The sequence below is a fragment of the Anser brachyrhynchus genome (genome assembly GCF_964034855.1).
Source record: "Anser brachyrhynchus genome assembly, chromosome: 1".
Classification (NCBI taxonomy): Eukaryota; Metazoa; Chordata; class Aves; order Anseriformes; family Anatidae; genus Anser; species Anser brachyrhynchus.
The window spans coordinates 193,130,394-193,148,092 of NC_137694.1; the positions used below are offsets into that span (position 1 = coordinate 193,130,394).

A 17,699-nucleotide genomic window follows, 5' to 3' on the forward strand; every position below is an offset into this window, starting at 1 on the left:
TCAGCAGTCAGCATCAGCTTCACAATTAACTTTAGTAATGATAGATCTGTGTATGCTGGTAAAAAAAACTGTCTAACATCATCTTAGAAGGAAATTCTAAATGCTAATTATTGTGATTAAAACACTGAATACAGTAAATAATGTTAAACTAAAGAAATGCTGGTCATGACTAAAGCAAAGTTATAATTTTTTAAATGTAATTTTATTTACAGTTAGAAGTGATACTTATTCAGCAATCCATGTCAACATTCATATTTATCAATTAGCATATCTAGACTATTTTTAATAACAAATAAACACCCAAATATCTATGTTGTGTTATGTACTAATAATATAATCCCTAATATATAATCCTAATAAATTATTTCTCTGTATTACAGATAGATTACAGTTACAGATAATAATGAAGAATTTCGTATGCCAATTATTTGTAAGTACTTTACAGTCCAAATACTTCATGCTTCATGCAAGGACTGACTGCAACTTGAAGCCTAAAATATTTAGATCTTTGCCAAAACAAGATTATGAAATAATTCTTTTTAGTTTCAGCTGTTTTTTTCCAGTTTCTAAGAGGGCTGTGAGCGCCAGCATCTGTGATCTAATAGCTTGACTAAAATACAAATTTTTAAGGTGGGCAGTATTTATAGTGAAAGGAGTACTAGCAAACCTCTCCGTAAGTGTTGTGTGCAAAAGAAGAAAAAATGGAGACAAGAACATACCAGAAACTGCCAGGCATCTCCTGGCTGTAAATGACTAGCTGGTGAAAAACCAACTGAGGCCTACACCAGGCTCAGATGCCGATGTATGTTCAGCAACAAGACCCCGTATTTTGATGGAACTTCTTTCATCTCTTCTAGGGTATGCGGTGTCAACACACTATCAACTACTGAAATATTTGTTACTCTATGCTACCAATCTTTTCTTTGCAATTTGTACAGATTTGTTTGTAGGACCAAGTGATTGCAGAATGGAAGAATAATGCATAATGGAATATTTTACAGCTGCTACATCCATAATTTCAAATATTTATATCCTCTAATTACAATATGAAATTACATTATTTTAAATGTTTATTTTAAATGAAAAATTAGATTTACAATAGAATCACATTGATCATACCCTGCACAGATAAAGATTTGCAAACATTTTCATGAGGTAAGAAGGAGTCTAAAGCACAACAACACCAGCATGAAAAAAACAGTCTCTGCATCTATTTGCATACTGTCAATTGTGCTAAGCAACACAGGTATGGTGAAAGGCCACACCGATGCATTGTGTAGCTTCCCCAAGCTGTGACTCAGACTGAATGCTAAACATCAGGAATATGATCTTAATCTAGTTTGTTCATTTAAAAGCAGTTTATGTGATACCTCATTTAGGAGTAATGCATTGTTGCTACTGGCATGATGGAAAGCTAGTGAGTTTGGTGTATTGTTTTATTTGCTTTTTAAAGAAGTTTTCTGAGATTTTGTGCTTTTATTATTGTTGTCACTCAAAACAATATGATTGTGTATTACAAAAAGTAACTATGAATTTCAACCAGGTTCTGTATTTTCCGTGTACCATAAAAAGTTCAAAGTGTAAGTTCAGTGACCAATATGAGAACAGGCACAACTTCAGTTAACTCTTTGTTTAAAGTATATTTATGTTTACATTTTCCTAATTTTTAATTTTGTGAACTGTCTCCTATATTTTTTCACCTAATCTGTATGTCTTTCTTAATAATTATTACCTTGAGTGAAATCTGTTTTCCCATATATTTTTATTGCAACCTTTAATCCCTATTTAAACCTATGCTCTTCTCTTCTATAGTAATTAGTCATTTCTAACTGAAGCCCCTTCTAAACCAGAATTAATATTTCGTACTGAACATCTAACAATATTTGCATATAATCTTTCCTTGTTCATATGCTGTCTTGTTCATGTATGTCATTCACATTCACAGAAGAAAAAGAATATCAAATATTAGAGCATCACAAGGCAAGTAGTAATGAGTTTTCCTTAGTCTGATTTTCTGTAGGATTCTCAAAACACACAAGAAAAATTTAGAATCACAGAATCATTAAGGTTGGAAAAGACCTCCAAGATCATCTGGTCCAACCAGCCCCCTACCACCAATGTCACCCACTAAATCATGTCCCTAAGCACCACGTCCAACCTTTCCTTGAACACCCCCAGGGATGGTGACAACACCACTTCTCTGGGCAACCAGTCAAATGCCTGACCGCTCTTTCTGAGAAGAAATGTCTCCTCATTTCCATCCTAAACCTCCCCTGGCACAACTTGAGGCCATTCCCTCTAGTCCTATCATTGGTTATCTGCGAGAAGAGGCTGACCCCCAGCTCCCCACAGCTTCCTTTCAGGTAGTTGCAGGGAGCAATGGAGGTCTCCCCTGAGCCGCCTCTTCTCCAGACTAAACAACCCCAGTTCCCTCAGCTGCTCCTCACAGGACTTGTGTTCCAGGCCCTTCACCAGCTTCACAGCCCTTCCCTGGACACTCTCCAGGGCCTCGATGTCCTTCTTGTAGTGAGGGGCCCAAAGCTGAACACAGCACTCGAAGTGCGGCCTCACCAGAGCTGAGTACAGGGGGAAAATTCACACTTGCTGGAGTTAATTTTGTTTCTATGAATTTCAGTTGGTCTATTACCATAAAATTCCTCATGAACATGGGGAGAAATCTTTGTTTCCACACAAGACGACCAAATGCATGTCTTTTTGGAATTCCATTTGAACTGTGGTTTGCAGATTTAAATTAGACCGAAATTTTGTTAAGCTTTCGTCTCATAAGCTCCCTTTTCTGATCTAGAATAGAATGCTTAGCCTACAGACTCACTTTCTTAAGTACATCATATTCTGCTAAAGGTCAATTTCATTAATTAAGTTTAATTTACTATATATCAAATACCTACGTCAAGACCAATTTGATACGTCAGCCTACTTCCACTGACCATGGTAATTCTGCATGGAACATGCTTACTTCTACACTTTGTTTGTAATATTATTCTTTTTGTGGTAGTAGAAGTTACGTGAGAAGGGAAAATGCAGCAAGAACTGCTAAAAGATACATTTATCTAAACCATCAAATCCTCACTGTGTGATTAAAAAAAAAAAAAACAACAGCAAAAAAACAGAAAGGAAACAGTTCATATAAATCTATAGAGAAGGAAGTCTTGGGGGCTTACTAGAGCTGTTCCCCACTTCACAGCTGTGTTTAATGGTAGAGGATAGAGAAAAGAGGTTCAAATATCTCATACACTCTTGGGCCCAATGGAGGATCTTACTTAACATTGAAACTGCACAGTAAGAACAATACCATCCTGTAAATGAACAAAAGGTTGAGAAAATTAAATAATAATCCAAATATAATTAACTCTGGTATTTGCTTACAGTATTAGGTTAATTTATCTCTAGGCATGATTACGCATGTCCAATCACAAAATATTTGAGTAGGCATAAAATAATAATTACTTACAGGATAAGTGCTGCTCTTTCAAAGTACTCAATGGCTTTTTCACAAAACTGGGTGTCAATGTAATAGGCTCCAAGCCATTCAATGACCTCAATGTTTGAAGGGAAATACCGGTACGACTGACAAAATAGGAAAGGTGAAAGAAACACAATTTTACTGATAAACAACATCTTTATGTTACTTCTGGAATATCTTACTCAAGTGTTTAATTCCCCAGATGCCAAAAATATGCAATATATGAATGGAAGCAGTGTACTGTACGAACTAATCCTAAGAAGAAAAAAAAAAAAGCATGCCAGATTTTCTAATTACAGAATGCTTTTTAGAAGTTACCTGAGATGAGCCTGTCACATTTTCCATCTAGCCTTATTTGAAATACTATTTTAAACAGTTTGCAACAGCTAAAATGTTTACTTAGATCAGCTCTATATGTGAATAAGTTACCTAAACTGTTAAACAATGGTAACTAATACATTTACAATTTCACACTTAAGTCAGTCTTCAGAAAAACTAACCTAAAAGCATTCTTTTCTATGAAATACATAGGTATGTAAATAACATTTTTGGATTCTTAGAAATTTCCATTGAAATAGGCGCCAAAATTATAATCACGCACAACCTACTAATACTCAGAACTGCAACACAGACTTTGGTCATCCACACTTTACACAAAAAAAAAAAAAGAACTCTTGGCTTGCAAAGAAACTTCCTTTCTCCTGTTTCTAAAACAAAAGGATCTCTAGAAACCACAGCCAGTACCACAGACAGCTTGAAAGGAGAGAGGACACCTATCTTTAGGCAACTGTGTGTATATTACGTGTAACTGTACCATTAATGTATCTATAAATATATACCCATAAACACAAACATATATGTATAACCATATCCATTACACAGACATACCTTCCAATTAATGCTGCCAAGTTATGCACCTTTTAAAATCACATTTGTTATATCCATTTTTGATAACGTGTCTCAAACCAAATTTATATTGAAATTGTTAGGGGCCAATCTAAATAATGACTACAAGAAAAATGAAAGGTGGAGGGTCAAATACCATGTGGAAACACAGACTAAGTTTCTTCAGGATCTGACTACAAAAATTAGATTTTGCCAACTCTCTTGCCCCCTCAAAATCTCATTCTTTCTTATTTTGGGTGACATTTTGAATAGTTTAAAAACAATCAATTGTTAATGTGATACGGGAACATGTGACAACATTTTCTTTACTTATGAGAAAGATTTTTATTATGCATTGGAAAAATAACAAAAAGCAAGTACCTCGTAGTAATAATGAAAAGCTTGAGATTTATCACCTTCATTGTCATATAATTTCCCTAGCTTTGAAAGGACATGAGGGTCAGTTGGTACTACACTGATCAGCTGCATAAGCCACTCTATGGCTTGATTGGGATCGTCCATCATTTCATATCTGAGTTTTTTTTTTCAGTCAAGGACTAATGATGATGATATTCTATTTTGATCTACTCAGAATTCCTATTGCTTTACATAATGTAACCCACACGCTGGACAGATATACCAGTCACTGTAGTATGGACATATATTGTTAACTTTTACACATTGGTTTCATAATTTCTTCAGCATCAGAAAGTATTTTTGTGAAAAAGAAATAATTCATAGAATCACAGAATGGTTTGGGTTGGAAGGGACCTTAAAGATCACCTCATTCCAACCCCCTGCCATGGGCAGGGACACCTCCCACCAGACCAGGTTGCCCAAAGCCCCATCCAGCCTGGCCTTGAACACCTCCAGGGATGGGGCATCCACAGCTTCTCTGGGCAACCTGTGCCAGGGCCTCACCACCCTCACAGTGAAGAATTCCTCCCTTTAGAGGCTGATCTGTCACCTTAAAAAACACCTTGGGCTTGGTTATCTTCTATGTTAGTCACTAATTTTACTTAGATTTCCTCATTTATAAGAGTGAAGAGTGAGAACCAGGAAATTTATTTGTAGCCTTCACGACTTGGTTTATTTTTCATAATATATAATTTTGACCTAAATAATCGATTACGTAAAACTGCTATGTTCAAGAACAGACTTTTGCCTGCAGTGAGATCTTCTGCTCTATGTCTAAGAAGCACAGCACAGACTGTACAATTCTGGTCCAGAGAACAGAAGCAGCTTTGGTTTTAATTATTCCTACAGCGTGCTCTCCCTTCCTTAGTCACCCCTAAGCTGCACAGCAGCTCAGATCTGCAGCACTGCGAGTTAGAGCTACTTCCCAACATGTTTTTCAATTTTTTGCTGCACCTTACCCTTACCCATCGTGGAAGAAGCTTGTGAGCACTGGTAGACAGCAGTTTTACACAGCAGTGGAGCACAGAAACTCTCACCCAGACAGAATTGGGAACTGTAAGGCCATTTATTCTGTTGTGAAATGGGCAAGGCAAGGAATAGAAACCACAGCCCTTTCATATTTCTGGAGGTTGCTTATTTTACTGACTAAAATATATTTTTATTACCTTCATTACCCTTGGAAGTGTAGTACAGAAACTGGAATCTGTTCTGCCTTGGGGATGATTTTATTATGGTTTGCACATCCTCAGAAACATTGTTAAAGGAATTCATACTGTAGAATATCACTGGTGATGTGCAAAGCCAAAACACACCCCACCCCATGCTTGGCTTTCCAATCTGTTCTGCTTTTGCAGCAGTGGGAGACAATTACTTTCTTACACATACACTAGCCTGAAAACAGCCTTCCCAACAGAACTTCAATTTCATTAGTTATTTTTTCTTTCAGGTTTTACTCAACTGTGCTTACATCTGTGACATTAGTTTCATAATAAAATCAGCAGCATTTAAATATTCCAGAGCACACTTTAATACTGAGTGTAAATGTTTAACTATTCCCTGACACGCTGATTAATGCAATGCAAACAGTATTAACGTATTTTTCCACTTGCTTCATCAGAAATGTCGAAGAAGGTTGTAAGTTCTGTCCTTGTTTTTACAAACATGAGAGAACCAATCTATGCACGATCATCCTAGTTATAATGGACACTACAGTAAATTTTTTAGTCTCCTTGTCGTGGCTAGAACACATATTTCAGATTAAATGAGTCTACCCAAACCACCATCACACCATCATCTACTAAAACCACCATTCCTTATGATAACCCAGAAAAAAGATACATGTTTGCTATTTGGTGAAGGACTTGGGCACTATTTCGAAGGATCGCATGGAGTTTCAGAAAACAATCCAAAGCTTCGTCTATTCTGCTTAACTTCTTGTATGTTAAACCTAAACAATAAAGGTTACAATACAAATGCAATGAGATAAAAATGTATTCAGCACATTAATTGACATGGTAATGAAGAAAAATAAAATAGGCACATGAAACTCAGCAGAAGTGTAACTGCCATGACATCAATGTACTCTATACTTGGGTCATCCTTGTAATTCCTTCCAGCTAGCATGACTTAAAATAATAGAGGCAAGGAGCAGGAACCTAATCAAAGACCAAGAACATTCTCACTTTCTGAACAACATTAATGAGGGCAAGGGATGGTTTTCAGGAGTGGAATGACTGTGATGGTTCAATAATGCCAGCGCTGGTAGGTTTTAGTAGATAGTAATATGTACAGTATTTTTTTAATATTCAAAATGACTTATCAATATCAAGTAATAATTGTAGATGATTAACATTTTTTTTTGTAGAAGAGATAGGAAGTTAATATCCTGCTATAACAAATTACTGAATAAAGTAATAAATTATAAATTAATAATAAAGTAATAAACAATAAAATAATAAATTTATATACAAGAAAGCCAGATTCTCAGAAACACTAGTATCACCTTTAGACAAAAGCTAAATCACAAAAGCACCTTTGGCTTACCAAGATTATAAAGTGCTTCAGTGCAAGAGGAATCATTCCTGAGAGCTTCCTTATAAAACTCAGCTGCTTTTTCATAGTCTCCATTTGCAAAAACAGTATTTCCTTTGTTAGTTAGAGCTGCTGGATTGTACCTATCAGAATTTACAGCTAAATCTGCATAGTTAGATGCTTGTGCCAATTCATTCTCCTATATGAACAAAACAAACATTGCATTAGTCATTTGTCAGTCAATCTCCTTGCAGCTCTGGCTTCTTCCAGTTACTGTAGTGGAATTTCAAAAGATTAAGAATGAAAAAATAATACATTCTTTAGTACTAAAATATTCCTTATGTATTTTTATAGGGCAGATCATCTCGTTCAAGTTTCAGGGAGCTTAACACTTCAGACTTGCCATTCTGTTGCATTCAGTCTGGAAGTTTTCTTAGCTGCAAAAAAGTACTATTTGTTTAAAAACAACAACAACAGCCCCACAAACCCTACAGATTTCATATGCAAACACTCCTGACTAACGTACATACTTCACATGTTCTTGAAGTTCAGCCACGGTCTTCAGGAGCTAAGTTTTAAATGCAGGTGATGAACAAATCACAAATCACACAATCACACTCCAGGCATACTTCTGTGGTGTGGGCATCCATCTCACTCCCTCCCAGCAGCAGCAGACAAGGGACATGCCCCAGACCACAGCCACAAAAGCATGTTCCAGAACAGCTCTTATGACAGGCAGTTTCTTGTTGTTTACACAGATTATTTAGACAAACACAAAAATTGCTCAAAGATCCAGAAATTGCTATATCAACTTCGGTTCTTCTTAACAGGTTTTGTTGAAGCAAACACTTACCAAATAATAAAGGAATGAAAGGTTTGTTGCAGCTGCGCTCTTTACTCTGCTATCCTTTTTTTCAAACATTTTTAAAGTCTCCAATGCCTAGAAGCAGTTCAGAAACAAGTTAATTCCCATTGAAGCAAACTTACACCAAATTCTTTCAGAAAGCACTGATAAATTACACAGTAATAAACATCTAAAATTACCACCTCATATAATCACATACATGATAATTACTACAGCTTGTAACACATGATTACAGACACACACACAAATATATATATGATATTAATCTTGGTCACAAAACTTAAATAGCATCAGCTATATACCACTTTTTATTTAGAATTTAGATTAGATATAGGTACCTTGAAATACAGATATCTGATAACAATTCTATATACATAGAAAACATAAGTTTATATTATTTGTTTTAATACAGCCAACAGATTAAAACTCTCACACCTATTTTTCCAGTTCTCTAAGTGAACACAAAAGGACTGAGTCTAAAACTCTTTATGAAAAAGATAAAATAAATACATACTATGTAAAAATATTCAAGGACATGTAGGATTGGATTTCAACCTGAAGTTGTTTTGTGAAATATGATGAAAACACCTAAGTTTAGGAATTATTCAATTATGTGAAGACTGAGAATAGAAGATAAAGAAATATTTTACCCCCAAAAAAATAAAATTCATAAACTTTGAAATGAAGAAGTTCATGGACAAAAGTAAAGAAAAGGTAAATTTAATAAACTATCAAAGAAACTTTAATATCAGGGCTGCTTTTTTTCATTGACTATATAATAACATTTGTAACTGCAGACTAAACTGTTAAGAAAATCTTTCTTTACAGTAAATATTTATATTAATTACACAAACTTAGAATATTACAGTGGGCCCAGTTCTGTTGCCTATTACAACACAGATGTGGCAACTTCAGTTTAGCCGTCAACATTTGCAACTCAAGTTTCCTTCTTCCTTTGCATGAAACCTATAACCCACTGTTTACATATCAAAATGAATGCATCACACCATATGTGGCATGCCAAAACAAACCAGAAGAAAACAAGTGTTAATTGACTGTCATCCATACTGTTTTCAGTTACTTCACATGAAATACACAACAGTCCTAATGATGTGTAAAGCGACAAAGTATATAAAGCTAGTTGCAGTTAATGGATTTAGTGAACTACATTCAACGCAGAACTATTAACTACTAAAGATCATAATATTCTCCTAACAACAGAAAACTCTCAGAAGAAACAAAGCAATTTCAACCAAAGAGAGCATTTCAAAAGTTTGACCGCACAGTTTGTGCTATCTGGTATGTGAGACTTCAGCTATGACAATTTCAATCTTTTGTATTTATTTGTGACTTTCTGCAAAAAGGGAATTGTCCAAACTATTTACAGATATAAAACTGTATCTGAGATACCCTATTCCTAAGCACAGACTTGCTTCTTTGAGTAAAAGCCATGCATTTCTTACAATGGAATCTTTTTTAGTGAAAGTAAGAGCTATATAGTTGAAAATCATTTTCTGAAAAGCCATTTCTTGTTGTATCTGATATGTTTAGCTTTGCTATTACAGCTAAATGGCACCTTTGACTGTAAAGACTATAGTGGATGTAATCTATTTTTCACTTATAATGAAAAGTTCATACGACTCTGAACTCTATTCACTTACTGGTAACCAAGCTGCAGGTCTCTTAAACCATTTCAGCAATTAGGAGCCTTAGGATGAAAATCAATAGCAAGACTCCTTCCATCCTTGCAGAGTGTAAGGGCTCTCTTTAACATCAACTAAATGAAATTTCTAAATAATTTTGTAACTTTTTAATCCCATCAATAATGTTTATTAGATTCAACAATCATAAAACAGATTGCCCTAATTATTCTTTATAACACGATTCCATTGTACCTAAATTACTTGCTTACAGAAGTTAAACTTGAAAACAGCTTGCCTGACTGAAGCAGGGTCTGCCAGAGATGTTAAGGAGCTGCATAACTAACTTACAGGCTTTTATTTTAAAATTAATTTTCGAAGTTCTTCTTTGAAATTAAGAAAACATTTTAAATATCCAATACATAAGCCCTTTCAATAATAGACTGCAGTCTAGATATACTGTGGGAATTTCCAACCTAGATTTATTTTATTTTTTTGTTAGGGCTATTTTAAAACAGTATTAATTATGATAAGCACATTAAGCCCATTAGAGTTACAGCAGAAATCCATTTCAGTTTTTCGGAAACTTAAACCTTCAGCCTAAAACTAAATATTTCAAGAAGTTTCCATTCCTGTTCTTCAGCCAAAGGTGTGTAGAGCAGGTGGTGAGTTACTAAGTATATGAACAAAAGACAGACTGGATGAATGTAACTGGCAGCTGCAGTTAGAAAAAAAAAGACTCCATGCAATTACCGTTCTGTAGTCCCACTCTACTACCAAGTAGTTCCAGCGCAGGTTATAGGTCCTATAATCTAGGCAAAAAGTGCACCTTCCCCATTTACTCCAAACCTCCAATGCCCTTCCCTCTCCCTGCACTGAAGGACTCCACAGGAACATCATCAACAAACTCTGTATCTGCTTTTATCTCTGAGAAACAATTTTTATACCCTATATTGGATACTAACTGGAGACTGTGAATAAAATACCATCCAAACAGTGAATTCTTGAGATCATATTACTCTCTACCTACCTGTACATCTCTCACTCTCCAAAAATGATCAAAAAAGCTAAAGTCAAAATTTTCCAAACTCTCATAGTACTTTTCATATATATATATATAAGAAAAGCTATCTGTCAGACATGCAGTATAATAAAAGGATAGCTTTCTTGCTATATCTACAGGGAAGGAAAAGAGGACAGGGTGGACAGGAGCAGCTCAAGAATCCAGAAGAGCTTAAATACAGAGAAAGGAAGGTGGGCTTAAGTTAAGCACATGGCCCTGTGTGCATCCTTCCAAGCTATGGGAAGGTGAAGGCCCTTAGATGACAGAGGCATTCAGCTTCCACTATAATTTTGCTGTATACGATTCTCTCTATTTCTTGCCACTTGTACAACCCACAGGCTACTATATTCCTTCTCGTTTATTCAACGTTCCTATCATTGACTGTATTGAACAGTGCATGTTAGAAGGAAATTGAGCAAATCCTGTCAGATATCTGACTTGTGCGGATAAAGTTGTTTTCCAGCTGCTATCATTTCTAAACGAGCCTTTTTCACATGATGAAAATTTGGTATTATAAATTGTACTAAAACCTATTAAAAATTTCATTAAGAGCAAAAAATGCATTTGACTGAAAATAAAACAATATAAGGCACATGAACTTAGACAATAACAAAAACTTACACCTGGTAAATTGCAGTATTAATTTATACACCTTCACTGGCAATTTATGTGTGTATAAAAGGAAAGCTACAGCTAATAGCCTGCTGTGCATATTAACAAGAGATTAGGGATAATTTCTACCATGAGAGCAATTCAACATGAAATTCATGGGCAAAGATTTGTCTATAATAGCTACTGGATGGCAAGCTGTGGAAAGTGACCTTACCTACCTAAAGACATACACATAGTTTCTACTTACATGGCCAAAAGTTACTTCACAGGTATATTTAAAAATCTAACAAAGCAATGAATAGGATGCGTGTAACAATATCTATGATACACACTAAAATAACAATGATTTTAGTAGCTTCATCTTCTGAACTTCTGCCAGTTAAATTTTGAGCAATGAGCCATGCTTTTACTTGAAAGCAGCGATACTGTGTCTTTTCTATGACCTCCCTCACTTGCTATTGCATACTGTACCTTAAACCATTATAGTATCTTTTCAGTAATGGTAATTCATGTAATGGTGATTCATACTAGTTCTCTATGCTCTCTAGGCAAACAATCTTTTATGAGAGATGTAGAACTTTCCAAACTCCTGAGCAGACAATTTAACTCCAGTTTGTATTTCAATAGCAGGATAGGAAGGCTGACCAAAGTTCAAGGTGACATTATAATATTTTAGGTAATGCTGTGATGCACAGGTAGAAGTGAGAATAGGATAACATCAACAGTATTGATACATACGAAGTGCATCTGCAAATATTTTGGTGTTAAAGTCAACGTAACAGCGAAAGATTCAGATCATACTAATGAAAATAACCTCCTGGCTGATTAGCAAACCGCTCTTTAGGCTCCAATTCACTGTCCCGACTACATTTCCATTAACTGCAAAGCGAGCTTAGACACCCAGTGAAGATAACTAAAAGTAGGTGTCTTAATTTTGAAATGAACTCCATTCACTGTAACTTCTATGTCAGAAATTTCATTTAGATGAAACTCATCTCTTTGCAATGTGTTTTTATAAAGTTATTTTACTGAGGAGCTTCAATGTAATTATTGGGCTTGCCCAGATCGTTCTTATCCTTGCTGAAAATCATGCAGTGGCAATGTAAGATGTCTTTAACAATACAATATTAAAAAAAATATATTATTTAAAAAAAAATGTGAAAAGTTGCTATACCTGGTTAAAATCCTGTTGCCTCAAATAAGTAGTGGCTTTATTTATTTCCAGGTCATTGGCTAACTCTACATAGTGGGAAGCTTTCACTACTTCAACACACCTGCAAGAGAAAGAAATCTGATAAACAAAATGCATCTGTGCAAATGCCACTTTGTTACATACTTTTGCTGCCAATTCGCTTTCCAAATGTCCTTAGCTATTCCTTCTTTACAAAGGCAAACAGCACTTTGATTAAAAATATTTATGAACACACTTTGTTCCCATAATCAACCTCAGTAACTCTGTTCTCATTATATTTAGGCCACTGAATGAAAAAAAAAATGTTATTTTCCATCACTGAGTGAACTTTGCAATACTGATGTCAAATATTGACCTAAACAGATGCTGGATAAATTACTCAGTGCTTGGTCTTGGATTCCATTCTTTGAAATGGAATCTTGGTTCCGTTCTGTTTTTAGATATTTTTTTTTTTATGTCAGAATTATTACAGCAAAATAGCACTGAGCTCGGGACACATTGTTTGACCTGCACTAACGTACGTTCTGTGAAAATACTCACATATTTTGTGTATGTTATCTATAATTAATATATCTGTGAGTATTTTCACAGAAATATGGAGGAAAATAGGGACAATATGCAAAATAAAAACATAGAAATAACTCCTAAAGTAACACTCAGCCTTTATATAAAGCCTTATTATGCTTAACTTCACACTATTGTTTTGGGGGAAACTCCTTCTTTGGACAGGTTCTCTCAGCTCATTTTTCAAACCTGATCTCCTGTTGTGTATGATACTACCAAACCCATAAAGCAGCTTTGTGAACAGATGGTAGACTGTGTTCCTGAGCTACATAATAATAAAGTCATAATTGTAAACTTCTTTCTGCTCATCCCCCAGTTACTTTTGGCTTAGGGTCTTCTGCAAAGTGAGGGGAAAACAGAATGGAGGAGACAGTTCAGATGTTCATTCACAGACACCATCTTTTAGAGTTTGATGTGGTGTATTTTAAAAATACCTAATCACTTGAGGCAAGACCTTTTTTTTTTTTTTTGATTGAATGTATATACTGGTCTCCTAAACTGTTCGGAATTAAGCACACAATGTACAACTTTCTGTGATACTTTAATCCCTCCCACTTTCCCTAAGTGGTGGAAAGCCCTTTTATTTTAATAGTTGGCTAATTTGCCAACAACAGTTTAATTTAACAAACTGCCAGCTTCTGTAATTGGGTTGGCACATGGATTGTCACTATACAAAGTATACAAGTGCTTTCTGACACTGGAGGAAAAATTATACTGAAAGAAAGGCAATTTCTGCACAGGTCTGTAATAACAGAAAGGCCCCAGAACAGTTTTCAACTGTTCCTGTTACTTCTAACCATAAAATGCAGAGATCTATCTATCCATCTGTTCCTTATGATGACAGAATAGTCCCAAGATTACATCACACTTTAAGAACTCTCAGTAAGAAGTTATGACATAGAAAGAATATTTGTCCCCGCTTTATTTTTGTGAAGAAAATTAATCTGATTAAAAGCACATTTAATATTCAGAGGACTCATGGCAAACTGTAGTACTTGGAAAACCAAACTCAAAATGCTCGTTAAACTAACATTTACAACTTCTTTACAGGGCTTGAATACTTCAGCCTAGGAGAGCGAAGAGTAAATCTGTCCTGATATATGCAAAACAATCCCACACATCTCACCATTTAGTTGTTTAAATAACAGACATGAAAGAGAACATTTTACTTCACGAAAAGTATTTTGTGGATAGCACCAAGAAAACTGAGTATCTGACAAACCTTGAAATAAGGGAAACTTACTTGGTTTTCATGAAGAAAAACCAATATACAGAACAAACAAATCAGACTTACTCAGCCACTGCTAAGAAGTTATAAAGCAACAAACTTATTTTCACAAGACATACTGTTCTGATAAGTCAGAATGGGAAAAGTAAGGAAATGATTGGATTATAATGATTATTAAATCATCAAACACCACCTTGTGGGCTGTGGCGGACTAAACATGTCCTCGGCATGAGAGATTATTTCATACTCCTATAAATAGCTTCATTAATAAATTACAGTCACAGGACCTTCAAATTTTGAAAATATTGCTAATTGGCCAAAAAAAAAAGTAAAGGCAGGAAAGTTCCCTTTTCGTATCAAACTTCCTTCAGTTCCCTACCCTATTTTTTCAAACGTTAAGAAAATCTAACACTGAACTTATCTGTTAGTAATGCTGTGTTTGCAGATTCATTTGTGTACATTACCTTCCAATAAGGTTACAAAAATACTTAAAATATCAAAATAGGTCCTTATAATAGAAAAATTTAAAAGTTAACAAAATAGCTCAACAAGTTATACTAATAATTTTTATGCTGTCATTATAGAAAGTGTCTTTTTTAAAGAGTATTCTGTAAGCTGTAAATTGAAAAATAAACTGGATATAAAATCCAGAACACTAAACTGTATCACCAGCCTATCACTGTGCTTGTATATATGTTAAAGAAACAGTAGATGAAGTTTACATTTAGAATCATAGAATGCTTTGGGTTGGAAGGGATCTTATAAATCATCTAATTCCAACTCCTCTGCCAGAAGCAGAGACCCCTTTATTTACAAACACTAAGTTTACAAATTAAATGCAACTAAACGTTTCTAGTAAGATTTAGATTTCAGTAGTTTTATATAACGACTTTGTGGAGTAATGAGAACTTCTTAGGCACCCCAAGTCTTCCCTTTGCTATCTGCTACCTTACCATAAGGAATCGTGATTATTGTCTTCTGCAGCGCGTTTGCAGGTCAAGACTTTTAATAAGTTCTTGAATTGTCAAATTTATTTTCGAATGTAATTGAATTTTACAAAACTCCCTTTGTGCTAATACACAACAGTTCAAAAGGTATAATTAACAGTTGAGTTTTAGTAATGCAGTGAAATTCCTTTTTTTTTTTCTTCCCTCCAGTGGATTATGGAGGCAAACTGAAAACAGCCTGGACCCTGTGCTTGAGATGTGCAACAAATTGTATTTTCCAGACTCTTCAAGTTTGTGAATCCGGTCTAATAACCAGCACCAGAGACTGACATACGGGTTAGACAAAATGAAGGCCTGCTTAACTCTTACCAGTCATAGCCAACAGCAAAAGATGTTTCAATTACTGGTGCAATCAGTTTAGCAGCTGTCATGATGTATTCCTCTGCCATGGATTTCCTAAGGAAAAAGAAAAAACACAAACGTCACCATTTCAAAACCATGTATGCAAAATATAACCAAATCTTGTTCTTGCCTTTTCCTGCACTTGGGACATTCTGAAAACTCAATCTAACCAGTCCCTGCTAACACCACTGCCCTGTATCTTCACAGTGCTCTCAGTTTTTCCTGTTTTCCTTTCACTGCACACTGTAGTTTTACTTAAAAAAATAAACAAACAAAACAAAATAAAAGCTGCAATTTTATGCTGTGTAAACCATAGCATATGAGATAGATGTTTTATTTCCCCTTCTGCATTAAACCCCTATTTTATATCTTTTTTTTACAACTGTAGGACACTAAACTCAGTGATTCAGTTGGTTCTTCCAAACACGTTCTTTCTTAAAAATTACGAGGACACTTTTATATCAATAGCTGTGGACACACAAGAAGATTGGTAATGCTTTGAGGAACTAAAATCCATGGCATCAGAGTGAAGAAAGAACAAACTCCACTATTACCTCTCACGTTCTATTTGTCTTAAACTGTCATTTTTAATGGCTTCAATCAGTAGATTGGTATGTGGATCATCCTGGATGGGGACAAAACAACTGTAAGTAATTATGCCAGTATACATGCATTTTAATTATTTTATAGACAATTTGACTGCAAACATAAACAGATTACATAGTCTACAATGTCAGTTATTTACTTTTCACATTTCAAAAAGCTGACTTCAATTTAAAGTAGTTTTAAATCTAAGTACAAAATCTGAAGTTTGACATTACAACTACTTTCATCCTGTTTCAGTGCTCAGCCATGTGGTCATGAGGAAGTTCAGATTCCAACAAATTCTAAGCTAAATTAAGCATCTACAAACTTCACTAAAATCTTCCTTCTATAAAATACACTACGATATTACAAGTTTTATTATCACTCATTTGAGATTACTTGCATTAATTCACTCATTGCTTTGCTCCTTTTATTTTAGGTTATAAATCATTTACTATCATGTTAGGTAACTAAAGGAGGCAAAGCAATGAATGAGCTATGTAAGTCAGCCAGATGAATTTCAACAAAATCTTTAATAAAACAACTGTGAGGTATGGACATCATGTAAACCCTATCTTCTGAAAAAAAAAATTGAATATTCTCAACATATTTTACATTTCTGAGCAGTACTGTCACGCTTAATTCATTCTACTAAAAAATGTAATTTTAGATATGTAAATACACATCAATTTACATATTCAGTATCATCAAAGCATTCAACATCTCTTCCCCTTTCTCCTGAATTACCATATAAAAACATAGTTTATTTTGTTCAAACTTACATTTGTTGAAATGTATTTGTCATCATAATCCACTTCCAAGGGAACCGCAATCAGTTTTTGGAATGCTTTTTTCATTTGTTCACTGTCTCCAATAGCAAAATAACATAGGATCAAGTTGAAGCCTGCCTTCAGATTTGGGGACATGCTCATTATATGTTCAAAGGAAGAAATGGCATCAATGTATTGGCCAGTTTTAATAAATGCAACTCCAATATTTTGCATTATATTAATCCTAAATAAAGAAATCAGAATTAGATTACATTTTTAACTATGACATTGTACTCAAAACTTGCATTTCAGAACCCTAATAGCATAAACTCACCTCATCTCTTTGTGGACACTAGGAATCTGGTCTAGAGCCATACGGTAGAATTTGATAGCTTTGGAATAGTTTCGTTGTTTTAAATATATATTTCCCATATTGACCTTCAGTCTACCTATCATAAGAAGTGAATGAGTTACAGTCTTTTAAAGCATAGTTAGAGTATTTTTAAAAATTGT

At 34.8% G+C, this 17,699-nt stretch overlaps 1 protein-coding gene across 4 annotated transcripts in view; it reads right to left on the minus strand.

Moving 5' to 3' along the window:
* Positions 1-17,699, minus strand: part of IFT88 (intraflagellar transport 88) — a 47,273-nt gene that overhangs the window by 18,376 nt on the left and 11,198 nt on the right. For all 4 annotated transcript variants that reach the window (XM_080576855.1, XM_080576854.1, XM_080576853.1 and 1 more), the window contains 10 exons: positions 17,521-17,631; positions 17,199-17,430; positions 16,386-16,456; positions 15,799-15,885; positions 12,673-12,772; positions 8,172-8,258; positions 7,331-7,517; positions 6,626-6,734; positions 4,751-4,901; positions 3,473-3,588 (listed from right to left, as the gene is read on the minus strand). In XM_080576855.1, the coding sequence (XP_080432981.1) occupies positions 3,473-3,588; positions 4,751-4,901; positions 6,626-6,734; positions 7,331-7,517; positions 8,172-8,258; positions 12,673-12,772; positions 15,799-15,885; positions 16,386-16,456; positions 17,199-17,430; positions 17,521-17,631 (1,251 nt within the window). The remainder of the gene's footprint in view (positions 1-3,472; positions 3,589-4,750; positions 4,902-6,625; positions 6,735-7,330; positions 7,518-8,171; positions 8,259-12,672; positions 12,773-15,798; positions 15,886-16,385; positions 16,457-17,198; positions 17,431-17,520; positions 17,632-17,699) is intronic.